Raw genomic sequence first — 16,873 nt, 5'->3', positions numbered from 1 at the left:
GTGTGACCATAACGCTCTCTCTCTCTCCGTCTGTGTGTAAACAGCTCGCCCAAACACAGGCAAGGTGACAGTGTTCATGGTCGGTCCGTGCGCCCGCCCTGAGCTCCACTCCTCCTCACTGAAAACCCTTCCTCTTAAAAAAACACTCACTTCCTCACATCGCTCAGATCTACTGCTGCTGCTGCTGCGGCCAGATGAGAACCGAACTGTGCCCGGCCCACATGCGACACAAACCCCACATATTGCTGATTGTCGGTGCGTAATTCCGGTCAAAGTCCGAATATAAATGTCTCTCCTGTTTGGAGAGAAAGCGATAGGAGGCTAATGAGAAAGTCAGAGCGGCGGCGGCGCAGGATCCACGGACTGGAGCGGAGAGAAGAGAGCGTTTTCCCCGGGAGTTTGCTAAGGAGAACCCTCCTACACACGGGCATCATGAGGAGGAGAGCTAAAGTTGACGAGGAGGAGAAGGAGAGATGGTGGTGAAGAATTCAAGCCACGCTTCTGCTGGACAGCTGCACACCACTGCTAACTGGTACCAGGTAGGCAGAGGGGCAGATATGGATCCGATCAGGCATAATTAATCAGTGAGATCATTGTCTGCGTACTGTTTCCTCCAAAAGTCATCTTAACATGAGTTAGACCCAACAAAGCCACATCACTGAACTTAACCCTCACCAGACAGTGTCAACCCATTACAGCCAAGTTCTAAACTTAGGTTCCGCCTAGTTGTGTCTTGGTTTGGGCCCCATGAGGACAAATAAATACAGTGTTATAGTCAGCTGTTATAACATAGGGCTGAATGTTGCTGAGGAAAAATAGTGTCAACTGTGTCAGAAAACAAGTTTTTGGACACAGTGTGAGTCTCAGAAGAGTGAACTTGCAACAAGTCCAAGTGGAGTCACCACTTGGACTTGGTTTTAAATACTAGGAAAATCTATGTCAAGTCAACGTCCGCTCCCTAAAGTTGTGAGCCTGCGTCTGAGTTACAGAAGAAATGTATGAATCAAGTCAGGTCCCTGAAGTTTCAGTTTAGTCTGAAGAACATTCCAAGCTAATTCTCTAGGGTTTTTAGATCCCAGTCTGAGTCCAAGTTGATCCTCCATTGTTTTATATTTAATCCGTCACAGGAAAAAAAAAAATCAAAATAAAGTCAGGACCTCCGGTCTAAAGGAGAATTTGGTGATAGAAACTTGTGCACTGGAGTTTCAAAACAGTACTGCAGGCTATCAGCAGGAGTAGTGTTGAGTGACAGGAAATAGAGACCAATCCCATTGCAAACCGCAGAACAAAAATTCTTCTAGTTTTTCAGTTTACTCACAATTTACTCTCATTATTAGACACTGTCCTGTTTAGTTGAAAACAACACTGACATACTGGCAGAAATGGAAGAAAGACACCCACAAAGATCTTCTTCAAAGGCTCTGAGTCTTTTTTTTTTTAGTTTTTCAGCCATCTGCTTCCACCTACTGGAATGATATTTTATTTTTCTTCCTGCCACTGTCTTGTTGACGAATAAAAGCAAATTATTTCGAAATAAAATAATACGTTTTAGACCAATTAGGTGAAACTGTATAATGTCCCACTGCACACCTGATGATCTCTAACAGCACAGTGGTTGGGAATCACTGCTTTAATGAGTAACAGAAGTAAAATGAAATGTATTTGAACCTTTTCTCCTCTACAGTCTGGCTGTTGCTGAAGTGGAAGAGCAGCTGCAGCTGGAGAAGGTGAACCAACTGGACTCCCTGGAGAAGATGTCAGTCCCCAGGGGGCTGCTGCTTGGCCTGGGATTTCTGCTAATTACTGCTGGGGTTATCATGGTCCTGGGTGTGGGCCTGCCATATAATTCTGCCCCAGTGTTTGTATTCGGGCTGTTCCTGGGACTTGCGGGGATCATCCTGCTGGTCAGCGGAATTTGCATGACCATCAAGAACCTCCAGGTGACAGTACCTGGGCACTTCCTGCTTCATCCACGCACCGGCACGCGTTTTAGCCCACAGCAGGCTATTTCCATACAAAGGTACTTGTCCACAGAGCAGCATAACCTGCATCACACCAAAACACAGGGGTAAAGTTAAACAGTGATTTTCACTGTTTGTTTATAATTACTAAAAAAAAAAACAGTCAGACAACTCTGTAGGAATAAAGTAGGATTGATGCTAAGATTAGCCTCGGGGATATTTAATTTGTTACAACGCAGATAAGGTCAGATTGCCTTCTTTGATTGTCTCTTGAACTTCAGGAATTGAACTGGATTTTATTCATAAGATGTAACATCCTGTGAGTGAGACGAATTCCAGGAGAACAACCTCCTACTTGTGAAACCATGGCAAGGGCCATGACTGATGATGTCACTATGGGAAACTCCTTTGTAAAGCTGCCAGTGGAGAGTCACACAGTAATTGGGGTAAACCACAGGACTGACCTGTTTCTTGGTCTTGTTCTTGACAGCTGATATTGGTGTCGATGTGACCAACTAACGAACAGTACAAAAAATATTGTTAAAAAATGTTGACTATGCATTAATCGTTCCTTAATCCTTGGTTCGTTTAATCCTGGTAAAATGGTATGAAAAGCTGAGCTGCAGATTTCCCGATTATGCACTGATTATAGAAGCAGGTCACTGAGAAAAACAGCAGTCGGACACATGGCGTGCACAGTCTCAGTCAAGATTCAGAAGGTACCGTTTATGTTTACAGAATTTATTAGCATTTACAAACAACCATATTCCTAAGACCTTTTGTTTGTTTTAGCTTAAACTGTCTGTAGCATTATATTTAGGAGGACCATTTTGCACATACTAAATATGACATAGGTATGACCATACACATATTGTCTAAAAAAATAAAAAAGTGGTAGAACCTGATATTTCACCAATATACACTTGCACCCATCGTTCCTTCAGACTGCACACTTCAACTTCCTGCCCTTATACATTTCATACACTAGACCACAATACAATTTCTTTTGATTGCATTCTACTGAACATTTTTTTTAGATCTTTAACAGCTGTCTAAAAACACTTTAAGAGAAAAGCACATTTGTTTGACACCCTTTTTACCATAATGACAAAATGCTTAATTATATATTGTAAAATTAGTATAAGTACAACTCTACCCAACCCTATAGACATACACTTTTCTCTGTTGTTAAAAGGAGTTGAGGTAAGCTCCTGACCTCACCCTACCCTGCTGCCTCAATGCGATTTAAGACCTAAACATTAGCAAACAAAAAGCATGGCTACGGCTAAGTCATATAGGTAAGAAGTGACCTTTACAGAGGTTGTCATCGAGCTGCACCTAACAAACACATTAGAACAGATGCGTACAATTAATACTGTGAATTAGAAACTCACCATGTAACCCCAAAAACCTGTGTAGCCTACAATCCAAAGAAGATCAAGGACACAGCAGTATGAGGAGAGCAGAGTAGGGAAGAGGTTTGCATTCATTCTTACATCTTTTTCTGCTATTTAAAGAGTACCAGTGTAGTGTTCCATATCAGGAACTGATATTTCCTATCTTGTGTCCAAAACAAGCACCAAAAGTAACAAGCTAATGCTGTTGGTTTTAAACAGTTTTGAATCAGAAACAATTTGGTGAGTGATGGAAAGTGTTGACTTTACTTCCTCTAATTTTATACATAATTTTTCTTTCCAGAAGGTTGGATCGAATCCGTAGGGAGATGTCAGAGGACTCTGTCAGCCACAGGCCAGAGCCGGAACCTTCCCTGCCATCTACCCCACCTCCATGGACCATGGAGCCGCCTCCGTCCTATGACACAGTGATGAAAGGTCAGGAGCACAGTGAGCAGCTATGACCTCGGCCGTGACGCTGCCTTTGTGTCTTTAGTTTGGTGAGAACTTCTGACCAACATGGACGGAACTCCCGGGTGCCTTAAAAACCTCCACTCTCAATTACAAGAGGAGCAGCGAGGGAGGACCAAGGAACTGAGCCCTGATGCAGTACTGATGTCTGTTACTCTGTTGAGATTGATGGTGAAAATGACTGGAACAGTCACTTCCTCTGCACCATTCTCTACATCAGGGCCTGCCTTCAGACCAGCATTTCTTTAACAGACTTGAGAAACAGAGCCTGTTACCAGACTGGCTGTGAGTCTCTTTTAAATCTATGTGACTGACTACTGTTGCTGCACGACACTCCTCTGCAAACAATAACAACAACCATCCTTCAGGCTTCTGTTTGTGTCAGCACTGTCCTCTGTCATGACTTTACACAAGAGTTACTGAACAACTCACTTCAGTACGAGATGCCTTAACCAGTGACGGCCGAATGTGAGAAACACAGCGTTATTTACCGTTCTGCTTTCGACACACTATTTGCAGTATTTCCACTGATAGTTTTGTGCTGTGATTACGCCATTAAAGTGACATTAATGACTAGCCTCTCTGTGGGTGCTGTCTATCTTAGAAGTAAAACATCTTCATTTAAACAAGTAGAGTGCAGAGAGGTCAGGAAATGCTGAATTATTTAAAGTTTTTTTTTCCCAAATATAAACACACACTCAGCTAATGGCTGTTCAAAGCCAAAGTTATGAGTCTCCTTTTCACCAGCACCTCTCACCAAGGTGACCTACAGTATGAGGAACACACCTGCAATTTTATACCTGACCCGGGCAGGCTGTCTGCAGGCAGTAATAGGCAGCAGAGTGGAACCCTGGTGGAGTTTTCTCCAGCCTCTCCTTCAAGCCCTGACACACAGCAGCAAACACAGCGATGGTGGAGGGGAAACCATACAGATACGGGCTGATCGTGGCCGGCCTGTGTGTGGTGGCTGTGGGCCTTTTTGTCATGAGTCAGGAGCGGCCGCACATCTACATAACCATGTGCATCCTGGGAGTTGCCATGGTGTGTTTAGGGACGACGTGGAGCCTGTGCCAGTGCTACCCTAAGGTAGGTACTCTATACTATATACTATACTTGAGAGAGTATAAACTGGGCAACTATACTTTAAGCCAACTTTAAGGTTGAGCTCCAAGTCAGGAAAATAAAATACCAGATTACTGATACCTCAGATTATTTTTTTCTTAAGTTTGCGTTAATATGAGGTACAGACAGAAGGAATGGGAAACAAAAGTAAAAGAAGAAATTGTTGAAAGAATTTGTTAATGGACAGCATGTGTTTGTCAGGTCGTTTTGGCTCAGGTTCAGGAGAAATGTCCAGAGGCTCATTCTGCAGCAGAGGATAAAAGGTAGTCACACACACACATAAACACACACACACACACTGCCCTAATGGACCAGGGATAAGTGGGTGGATCATTGGGAGCTGGATTACATTGTGGTTTTTCTAGTCATCGTGTACCAGGAAAACACAGCGATATCAGCAGTGTTTTTCTCTGGTGCTATAGAAGGAAGAGGAGGAGGAGGATGAGGTCTGTGAGGATATGAAGTATAAATGGAAGAGGAAGTGTTTTTAAAGAAAGTGGAAGTTGACTCATAGAGACGTATCATAGGCGGAGGCAGAGATTAGACGGTGCTGCCCTGTCATCCTCTTGTACAACAAATCAGTTTCATTAGTATCTATGGATTTAAAACTTCAATTACTCAACTGGATCAACTCTTAGTAAAAAAAAAAGTCTATAATGAAACTGATGTTTATATTCTCCATTTTAATTTAAACACTTCTGCAACTGACGATTGATTGGAAAAATTCTTTCTCTTTCTGGGGGATTTCCATGTCACCAGGTAACAACCAGCGTCTTTGATTCATCTAAAGACTGCACTAGAGTTCAACCTAATATTCCTTTTGTTGAGGAAAAGAAAACAGTGCAATGGAGCTAGATTGACTGTTTAAACAGCTTTCAAATTTAACTGTGGTCCAATTTTTTTATTATGCTCTGATCTCACAATTGTTCAATTTTGGAGGTAAAAACGTTGACTCATACTAGACATACTAGAAAATATAATAAATAATTAAACTTGTGGAAGCAGCCCAGACCAGGAATCTTTGCATGTTTGAGTTGTAAAAAGAGACTCATGAAACCACACAGAAATACAACTCTGGGTACAGTGCCATTACCTGCCAGCAGGGGCAGTTTCCAAGACTTTTAAAGCCAATCAAGATAGTGATTTGGCATTTTGTTCAAATAACATTTTCCGACAAACATTTTAAAAACATTTTGCTCAGAATTTTTGCCTCAAATTATGTCAAAACTGCAATGTAATGCTAATCATGCTAACTCTGTTTTGTCACATCTTATCTGGGTTTTAGTTGCACTGTGTCTTTTAAGTTGTATTACTGTCCCCTGGTGGACATATTCTCCTACAGCAAACATATCACCCTCATTTTATTAACAGTACTGAAAAAAGAAGCAAAAATGATAGCGATGCTACGGTACATGCTAATGACCGTGGCACTGTGTACATTATCAGGTATTTTTCGACATTTAGGTAAATATAATGTACAGTTAATACAATTTACTATAAACTGTATTAGTAATTGATCGGTTGGCTAGTTGAGCCAATGAACAGTAGAATGTAACGTTTTAGAGCTGAGCTAACTGTCAAGTCCAGAAACTTCAAAAACAGCATTAGTTGGGGCTTGAAGTACTGTAGATCTAAATGAGCTGCTGTCAGGGGACGCATTAAATCCAAGCACTGGAGCCCTGAAGGGTGGAATGATTTATGGTTGAAAAAACAAGTTGTACTGTAGACTCCTGTGTCATAACTAGTACTACTGCCTTAGCTATTAGGAGTAGAAGGTAGTACGGCTTAAAATGTGAGAAATAAAAGTACCTCCTCTTCTCATTTTCATTTTAGGCCACCTGTGGTTCTACTGGATGTCAATGACCGGCGTCCAGGAAACGACAGACTCCTTTCCAAAGCCCAGATGAGCCAGTATCACAGCTGTCCAACAATGCACCTGGTCGGAGACAATCCAGGGAGTCTGTGCTGTGAATGACACAATACCATGTGAAACACAGACTTTATTTGGAATCATAGTCAATGTAATTAACATTAAAAAACAAATTAAACCTTTTTCACATCTTTTGGTCATTGTCGGAGAATTCATTTTAGTCCTTTGAATTCTAAGGAATATTAGACTTTAGGTCTAAATAAATGAATGGATGGATAATAGATTGATCTTCAAACAGATTAATAATTGACACAAAAAGCACTTGTGCTAATTACCCCATTTATTGACGTCTTGATATGAATTCTAACATTAGTGTTTCTAACAACCTGCCTCAGTCCGACAGGGTCCATGTGTGGCTACATTCAGTTACATCCATATTCATCTTCATCACATGACAACCATCCCATCTTTACCGTCTGCTGTACTTGATACCAATGCAATTTGAGGGGAATGTAAACAAAATTGCAGTCTAGGTCCAGAAGATGGCAACATTTACCATATAAGTCCTGGTGAGTGACCTTCTCTCTAACACACACACACATACAACTGCACAATGGATTGGATTTTTATTAAAGGAGACGCACAAACATTAAGTCCATTAAGACTCATTTTTGTCCCCATAATGTTACTGAGGGTGGACTTTAGTCAGGACAGCGAGAGAGAGAGAGAGACACAGAGAGGCTGATGGTTCTTGTAAATGAAGCTAACGAGCTAACAGTTAAAATATGACACGTGAAGGTCAATAACCATACACCTATCAGAAAATTGTTATAATAATAATGACATAATCATGTTTACTCCTAGGTAAACAGGAGGTGGCGTACTTTTTTCATACTAATGTCTAATGGAGAGTCGTTACCTTAACTAGCGAAGCACATTTGGTTTGTGTCCGCAGCTAAATCAGTGAGTCACAGTCGTTGCTTCATGCAGTGCTAAACTTCTGTACTGGTCAACATTCCTCTGATGACATCATCACAGTTACATTACAATGACCTGTTTGAACGCAAATGTCTGTTTTTTAGTCAATCAATTATGTTTTAAAATATGTCCAAGTTTAATACGTAGCAAGATATTTTTACAAAGTAAACAACTTTGTATTTTTTTTTTAAAAATGTTCACGAGTATAAACTAAGTGTATAAACTCTACATTCTATTCTATTCTCTTCTTATTTTAAGACAACCATATGCATGTTAAGCTCTGGTGGACCACATAAAATGATGCAGAGGGCTGGATTTGTCCCACGGGCCTCAAGTTTGACATAGGTGGTCTAAACTCGACTTCAAAGGCTTTGAATCCCTGAGTGTAAATCTCTGTCTAACGTATCATGTTCATTAATAAAGCAACATAGAGATTCTTGAACATAGATTATTCTATTCTATAAAACATAGATTTTTAAAAAATTGTATTGCACTGACAAAAGCTCACTGAAAATTCAAAGTTGAGTCTAAGTTTGTTTCAACGAATCTTCCTGAATACTGAGACTCCATATCAGCATCAAGTTCGACCAGAAAACTAACTTTGTAGTCACACATACTGACGCTGACTCTGTATATTATCATTATTCATGTTTGCATCAACACTCATCTCAAACTCTCTCTCTCTCCCGGTCTCTCTTGGTCTCTCTCGCAGTTCCAGGGAGGTTTGAGGAGCATGAAACATGACTCCTCCGCAGTAAGAGGTGTTTTTGACGGAGGACAATCATTCGATACAAAAGCGGTGGCGTGAGCCCCGGAGACGTCACCAGTCCCCGCCTTGACATATAACAATCAATTCTTCATGCGCTTTCCCCCCCCAAAAATTACAATCGATTGGTGCAGGAATCTCTGGGTGCAGAACGGCACATGACGAAGACAGATCATCTGGACACCTGAGGCTGGAATAACACCCTGCACCCGTTAGTTTGTGTCTTTCACCGGTCAATCCTAGTTATTTGAGTGGAAACAGTCGCAGAGGTGTGAAGAATGCGGCGCATCTCTGTCTGGATCAGTTGGACGCTCTGTGTGTGCGCATCTCTGAGCGGGAGCGCTCCAGAGTTTGTCCAGGACGACGGGACGACCCTAGGTCTGACACAGGAGGATGGGACTCGAACCGAAGACGGACCTGAATTTGCTGCCGAATTCCTCAGGTGCAACAAGGTGAGAGTTATCTCGGAGGAGCCTGAACGCATCTTCTCCGAATATTCCGGTTCCACTTGGTTTTCGTCTCTTTTTGGAAAGATTTAACTCTGTATATTTATAGACTTAAGTCTGCAATTAATGAACGTCATTAGCGCTGGTTTCTGTCGGAGCCAAATAATAACTCCATAGCGAAAATCCAAATCCGCACTAATTTGAAAACGAACGAGTTCTAAAACATTTTTTTCTAACCAAGGGTACGCGGACCCCTAATGGAACGCAACTGCATTACTGGAATACACAGATTTTATTTTTTATTTCTAGTAATACAGTCAAATGATGATTTTTTTAAAAAAATGATTAACCATATTATATATAATATTAATTTTAATATAATGTTATATATTAATACAGAAAACAAAAATGATCCATTAATGTATTCCTAAACATTTTGGACTGTGAGTTTTGTACTTGGAGTACATAGGGTGTGTATACTGTATAAATAGACTTTTAGAGTCAAATCTTAAAAGTTTGATCGAAATATGATTGGATAAGATTAACCCCTTGAGCATTTTGTTAGTGATTCCCACTGTGGGCCTAGTTTGCGATGAGGACTTGTGATACCACTCTCTTCTGACCGAACATATCATGCCACATACTGTAATTTCACCTTTTGAGCACGACCAATCACAAACATCTACACATCGTCCTTACCTCTCCTAAGCCTGGTTTCACTGTCTCCACAGGAAGCATGGCGTATGCCTGGTCAGTATCTGGTCATGTTGCAACAAGAAGCACACGAGTCTCACGTCCAGAAGACCATCAAGAGGTTAAAGGCCAGGGCAACCAGGAGAAGACTCCCCCTGGAGGTTCTGCAGACCTACTCTGGAGCTCTGCACGGCTTTCTGGTCAAGATGAGCAGCGACGTGGTTCACCTGGTACAGTATCTCCGCACACTTCAGAAAAAAACAAAACAAATATATGTTTTGACAGAATGAACTTCATACTGACAGTCAGTTGCAGGCTGCAGTTGGATGATGTGTGGGCTGAAAGTGGTCCATGAGCCAGGATTGAGACCCCTGCTTTAGACTTTCAGCCCTTGAATGAGTTTGATTTTTGCTTTTTACTAAGGTGAGTGAAAATAAAGATTCTTTTGAACTTATGCCTTTCCTTTCTTCATGTAAGGCTTTGAAGCTCCCTCATGTGCACTACATCGAAGAGGATTCCTCCATCTTTGCTCAGAGCGCACCCTGGAATCTTCAGCGGTTACTGCAGCCCCATGGAAGCACATCTGAAAATGGAACATACCAACCACCCAGTGAGTTTGTCTCCTCTCAGCATGAAGAAACTAAGGCTAAACATTAAACAGACGATAAATCAACAGTGACTTTCTGTCCCCTGTAGATGAAGGGCGGACGGCGGAGGTGTTTTTGATGGATGGCCACGTTCAGGATTCTCACAGGGAAATTGACGGACGAGTTGTGATCACTGACTTCAGCAACATCCCCGAGGAGGATGGAGTCAGGAATCACAGACAGGTTTGACACGGACGAAAACGTAGGTTTTTACAACACGACATCTGCGTCTCTACACGTCGTCATCCGACTGTTTCTCCTGTGCAGAGCAGTCAGTGCGACAGTCACGGCACACACATCGCTGGGGTGGTGAGTGGGTTGGATTCTGGTGTGGCTCGTGACACATCTGTGAAGCTGGTGCGTGTGCTCAACTGTCAAGGGAAAGGAACAGTATCAGGAGCTCTGGCTGGTAGGACTCTCCCCAAACTCCTACATACAGTATGTCTGCAGAAACCCAGCATGCCTTGGATCAATGCTTACAATACATGTATCCAAAACAGCCGAAAGCCAAAGCATTTAAATATACAGTTTGCAGTACTCTGGTAGTTACTTTGATAATAGAAAATGTGTATAATAATATTTAATATACTATATATATACTATATATTATCCTACACTATATATATTATATATATTTATATTATATATAATATATTATATACAATATATTATACATTATAGATAATAATAATGTGTAAAGTGCAAGCACGTAGCTCACCTTCCACCCCTGCAGGTGGTACTGTGGAGCAATTAAAGACCTGTTGATAGAGTTCAGTGCTATAGTATGTACATTAGCAACCCATCCATCTTTTACCAATTTATACTTAATTCAAGGTCGTGGGGAGCTAGAGCCAATCCCAGCTGTCGATGGGGGAGGGCGGGGTCACACAGACAACCTTTTTTTTTTTTTTTTAGCGATTGTACTTTGGTACTTGACATTTTTTCTCCATTTTTCTTCCAGGGCTAGAGTACATTCGAACAAATAAACATGCGATGAACGCAGTGGTCGTTCTTCTACCTTTCGTTGGTGGCTTCAGTCGATCATTGAACGGATCAATGCTTACAATACATGTATCCAAAACAGCCGAAAGCCAAAGCATTTAAATATACAGTTTGCAGTACTCTGGTAGTTACTTTGATAATAGAAAATGTGTATAATAATATTATTAATATAATTATTATACTATATATTATCCTACACTATATATATTATATATATTTATATTATATATAATATATTATATACAATATATTATACATTATAGATAATAATAATGTGTAAAGTGCAAGCACGTAGCTCACCTTCCACCCCTGCAGGTGGTACTGTGGAGCAATTAAAGACCTGTTGATAGAGTTCAGTGCTATAGTATGTACATTAGCAACCCATCCATCTTTTACCAATTTATACTTAATTCAAGGTCGTGGGGAGCTAGAGCCAATCCCAGCTGTCGATGGGGGAGGGCGGGGGCACACAGACAACCTTTTTTTTTTTTTTTGAGCGATTGTACTTTGGTACTTGACATATTTTCTCCATTTTTCTTCCAGGGCTAGAGTACATTCGAACAAATAAACATGCGATGAACGCAGTGGTCGTTCTTCTACCTTTCGTTGGTGGCTTCAGTCGATCATTGAACACAGCCTGTCGGGACATGGTGTCAAAAGGAGCCGTGGTCATCGCTGCCGCGGGGAATTACAGAGACGACGCCTGTCTTTACTCACCCGCCTCAGAGCCCGAGGTTACTTCGTTGTTTTCAATTTGGTTTGTGAGCCACAGATAGTCATTGGTGTCAGAGGAGCCTAGAAACGACATTACAACAGGCCACACTAGCACCGATGGAAACGAGAGGCCATCACTCATCCTGTCTGCGTCCTGTTCTGGCCCACCTTCACACTGACTGAAGCTGACTGTTAGACACAGTGCTGTCACAACAGCTGTGGTATTATTAGCTACATCCAGGAAATGGTCACGATATCAAGTCTCCTATTTGTAGCAGTGCAGCCCAACTTCAACAGTAGTAGGCTAATTTGTAGGCATGATTTTTGTACCATGACAAGGTACAAGACAAAACTGTGTTTAAAATTTGGTTATTTTGTGTAAATACAGAGAGTATTTACTCTGAGTTACATCAAGTATTTAACTTCTTTGCCTTTATTTTCCATTCACTCTGTAAAACATGCACATGAATAGACTCACTTCTGTTGAATAACCTTGAAATGATGTTATGAAATCTGTTATGAAGTCAGAAAATATAAAAGGCTCTTGGGTATTATTAGTGGCCTCAACAAATGCAGTGAGCATTAGCAGGCTTTAGACAGTTATGATGGCAGTCAGCTTCAGTTCAGTGGTGACCGTCACTGTTCTGATAAAAGGCAGGGCATGGATTTGATCAATGCAGCAATTTACAGTCTTTTCATATTTTAACATAGCAACACTGACAACTTTGTGGATCTGTTGATGTTTAAAAGTACTGTGTATAAGTACTTTAACTTTACATTATCTTCCGTGTGAAGGTCATTACAGTGGGAGCAATAAATGCAGAGGACCAGCTCATGTCACAGGGGGCAGGAGGCACCAACTTTGGCCGCTGCGTTGACCTCTTCGCCCCTGGCAATGACATCGTTAGTGCCAGCAGTGACTGTAATACCTGCTTCACCACCAGGAGTGGAACCTCACAATCTGCTGCTCACGCTGCAGGTGCGAACACGTGCACGTATGCACGCATACTCACAATACATGTTAAGAAACGTGTGCTAATTCCTGCGTGTTTGTTTAGGTGTAGCAGCAGTGATCCTGTCGTCCAATCAGAACCTGTCACCGGTGCAGGTCTTGCAGATGATGCTGCATTACTCCATCAGCAACACCATCAACCTGCTCCCTCTGTCTGACACTCATCGTCTCACTACTCCAAACTTGGTGGCAGCCATGCCTCCTGCCATCAGCACAAGTCAGTGGAACACACACACACACACACATACACATACACACATACACATACACACATCACATACAGATCACATACAGAGACACACGCAACCCTACGTGATTAAAGTTGATTTGAACACATTACACAGGTGAGGAGCTGCTGTGTCGGTCCGTGTGGTCAGAGAGGTCAGGGCTGGCCCCCAGTGACAGAGCCATCAGCCGCTGTCGTCAGGGGGAGGAGATGATGGGCTGTAAGAGCTTTGCACCACACGGTGTTCATAATGGAGAAACAATCATGGTGAGTTCAAAAAAGTCTGTTCTTATTTTCTCAATCATCCATCGCAGCAATGGCAATAGAAAAGTGTTACTGAGGCCAATTGTTGCCATTTTGTGCGACTGCCTCACCATCATTAAAGTCATTCACTCACACAGCTGTATTTTAAAACCCACCAGGATGGGATTTTACCAGGAACCAGGTTTTTATATTTTAGGTCACTGCGGCCAATCACCACGTCAACAAATATACACCCACACACTCCACGCTGTTTGTAATAAATTAAAGTACTCCCTGCTCTTCATTCATACTGTCTTTGGATAATATAAAAATATTATCACTGAAGCCTACACAGTACTGTGATGGTGGTGTGTCTGGAAAATATTATTAAATTATATTATATTATATTATAGGAAGGATGTGTGAGAGAAGAAGAGCAAACTGTGTGACCATTGTATTTTCTCAAAATCTCACCAATGACTAATATATAAAAACATTCGTAGTAAATAAGTCATCCTAACCTGAGGAGCCGCTCTCTTAAAGATGCAGGATCAGCAGATGGAGTGTGTTGCCTTCAACGGTCCGAGGGGAAACGGTGTGTTCTCTGTGGCCCGTTGCTGTGCCATCAGCAGCCTGCGATGTCAGGCAAATGCCAGCCCTGAGCCAGGGAAGGACGCTGAGTGTGTGGACCCCAAACACACCCTGACTGGTCGGTCACATTTTCCTGTTGACGATCTAAAGGGATAATGAAGTAAAATGCACTTAGAACTTAAAATGTTATGATGAACAGTAAATGAGCTTAGGTTTGAAACGTGTCACTGAATCAGTGCAGAAAATTCCAGAAGCTCTTACATCAGGTGAAGACTTTTTTACCAATTAAAGATCTGTAACATCGTCATCATTAATTGGGACATATAAATTCAGTATAAATTAAAATATTTCATTCCCTTCCTTAAAAATAAGTTTATGCTTTTCCATTTTTAGTTTTCTGTCACTACAGAGAATTTAAAGTAACAAATTTACTGTATAGTCATGAAAGTGTGTACTGTGTGTCCTCCACAGTCCATGGTGAAGTTCAACATTGTGTAGTGGGGAGCAGCACCAAGGAACTCAAAACCAAATGCCCCTTTATTAAGAAATATATGGCTTGGCATTATGTAAATTCACATATTTACATGAAAAACAACAATTCTAAATAATTTCATTTTGTATTATATGATTATAATCATAACATCATGTCATGCTGTAGATATATTATTTGATCATTCATATTTTCTTGTGGTAACCACGTTCAACTGTCTTTAATTATTGACTGACATGATTCTGTGTCATGTAAAACTATATATGTTTTGAAACATTTTTGTAGGTTATTTTGTTCCAGTGTTTTGCCATATTTAAGACGTTTCCTGTCAAGTACAGAATTACTCTGGTAATCGTTCTATGAAAGTACTGTTGTTTTCTTGTATTAAATTTATTTTCTTTTAAGACCAAATGATTATATTTTTCTTCATACTTTCAATGATCGGACCAATATATTTTTCTTCATACTTTCAATGATCTTTCAACTATTTTAAGTTCCAATATTAACTGTCATTCTGATAGCTATAAACAAAGAGTCCATTGCTAATTATCTTGGAACGACCTTACAGTATATTTCACCTACGCACCTCTGTCTTCTGTAGGATGTACGTCTCCGTCCACTGCTCAGGTCTTGTCCAACTCCCACCTTCAGGTCAGTGATTTAAGGCGCTGTGTGGGCAGAGATGGAGTTACGTCACATGCTGTGTGCTGCCACTCTCCGTCTCTGGAGTGCCACCTAGTGGGCAGCACATCAGCCGATAAGGAATATGTGAGTATTATGAAGACATAATAACAAACCTTCAAACCTAGTGTCCTCATGTAAATGCTGCTCTGGTGCAGGTGGAGGTGTCCTGTCTCTCTGGTTGGACAATGACAGACTGCAGTGCTGTCTCTCAGGCCTTTGGTGTCCTCGGGGCTTTCGCTCTGGGCGAAGTTTGCCATGTCCACGGCGCCGCCGGATCTGAGGTGGTCACATCGTTGGCTGTTTGCTGTCGTGTGAGCTCGCCAAGTGTGGAGGCTACAGCTTAAAAACCAGTCAGAGAAGGTGTCAAACAATGTGAATTTCCCTGTCTTACATCAGCTTCACTCATCGTGGTGCAGTGCTTTAATCCATGTGTGAGAAAAACCTGCAGTATATCAAATACTTTGAGTACTGCGAGGGGTTTTAGGCTTACAGATGTACCCTGGTCATGTTTTGAATCAGTATACTTCAAACAAATACTTTAATGTCACCATAGAAACTACATGAGAAAGGGACATGTAATGTAAGCTAGCATTTGTAAGCTTACATTTCCTCGATGTTGTTGTACCCCAGTGTTACAATGACAATAAAAACTATTCTATGTAGTATTATGGAGCTGTAATGTCTTTAAGAAAATGTATTATCTAAAGCCAGGCATTTTCTTTTCAAATATTTTCTTTGTTAGCTTAAACTTAAACATTACATGTATTCCTTTTCTAGGTTAATGTGAAATATAAAATTATCTTACTGATGTTGTTTTTAAGTTTACACTTTTAAATAAAAGAAAAAGTCAGATAAAAGGCTTTCAATGACAGATTTTCTCCAGAGGAGGCCATGTTTTTTTAAGACAATTGCTAGCATTATATATATACATAAATATATATATTATTTTTATTTTTTTTCACGTGTAAAAAAACATTAAAGATTTTGAAAACAAATGAAGTTTGGAGTGATTCTTAGTGGTTGCCATAAAAATGCAAATTCACTAAAAAAGTATATGGATCTTCTATAGCACAAACACAGTTAATAGGTACTACTGCATCAGACTAAGACAATAAGTGATTACAAGGAAGTCATTTAATTAATATTTGGACAAAAGTCACAATTAAGGTGTAACATCCATAAAGTCATTTTTTAGATCTTAAAACCAATACATACCTTGAAAAAGACCCCTGGTAACATGGTAGAGGACTGGGGAAACAGATGTTTTCAGCTGAATCACTCAGCAGCAGCAGCAGCAGCAGTTCAGTGTAATCAGTCTGATTGCCAGCCTTAATTACTGAACCAGTAGGTGAACGTCAGTCAAGCTCTAAAAAAAACAAAAAGAGAGATTTGAAGGAAATGATTCATTTCACTGTATTTTTCACAGCTCTCCAATGCAGTGTATGGACAGAGGGACAGGTGAAGTGTAACTGGAGAAAATAGTCTTGACAGCAACAATAATAATCACAGCAAACTGTCTCACAGGTTCAGCTTCAGTTCTGGCTGTTATCGAATCATACAGAC

At 40.8% G+C, this 16,873-nt stretch overlaps 2 protein-coding genes and 1 long non-coding RNA gene across 3 annotated transcripts; 2 read left to right on the top strand and 1 right to left on the bottom strand.

Moving 5' to 3' along the window:
* The first annotated feature begins 4,522 nt into the window (after positions 1-4,522).
* On the top strand, positions 4,523-7,009 carry bsnd (barttin CLCNK type accessory subunit beta). The gene is made up of 3 exons (XM_025064787.1): positions 4,523-4,912; positions 5,150-5,211; positions 6,782-7,009. Exons 1-3 carry the CDS (start codon positions 4,736-4,738, stop codon positions 6,921-6,923), a joined length of 381 nt encoding a protein of 126 aa, XP_024920555.1. The 5' UTR covers positions 4,523-4,735; the 3' UTR covers positions 6,924-7,009.
* A 134-nt stretch (positions 7,010-7,143) lies between these two features.
* On the top strand, positions 7,144-16,305 carry pcsk9 (proprotein convertase subtilisin/kexin type 9). The gene is made up of 13 exons (XM_008307101.2): positions 7,144-7,387; positions 8,509-9,014; positions 9,740-9,931; positions 10,179-10,311; positions 10,398-10,531; positions 10,616-10,757; positions 11,894-12,084; positions 12,860-13,043; positions 13,123-13,293; positions 13,421-13,569; positions 14,089-14,254; positions 15,228-15,394; positions 15,466-16,305. Exons 2-13 carry the CDS (start codon positions 8,841-8,843, stop codon positions 15,652-15,654), a joined length of 1,992 nt encoding a protein of 663 aa, XP_008305323.1. The 5' UTR covers positions 7,144-7,387; positions 8,509-8,840; the 3' UTR covers positions 15,655-16,305.
* Positions 14,160-16,740, bottom strand: LOC112488451 (uncharacterized). The gene is made up of 4 exons (XR_003052517.1): positions 16,526-16,740; positions 15,424-15,649; positions 15,213-15,294; positions 14,160-14,280 (listed from the first exon to the last, which is right to left on the bottom strand). It is a non-coding gene; the product is annotated as an uncharacterized LOC112488451 (long non-coding RNA).
* Positions 16,741-16,873: the final 133 nt, after the last annotated feature.

This window comes from Cynoglossus semilaevis, chromosome 2 (genome assembly GCF_000523025.1).
Source record: "Cynoglossus semilaevis isolate Cse_v1.0 chromosome 2, Cse_v1.0, whole genome shotgun sequence".
In the NCBI taxonomy this organism is placed as follows: domain Eukaryota; kingdom Metazoa; phylum Chordata; class Actinopteri; order Pleuronectiformes; family Cynoglossidae; genus Cynoglossus; species Cynoglossus semilaevis.
Note: the sequence above shows the minus strand (reverse complement) of the source record. Positions and strands in the feature narration are given on the sequence as shown.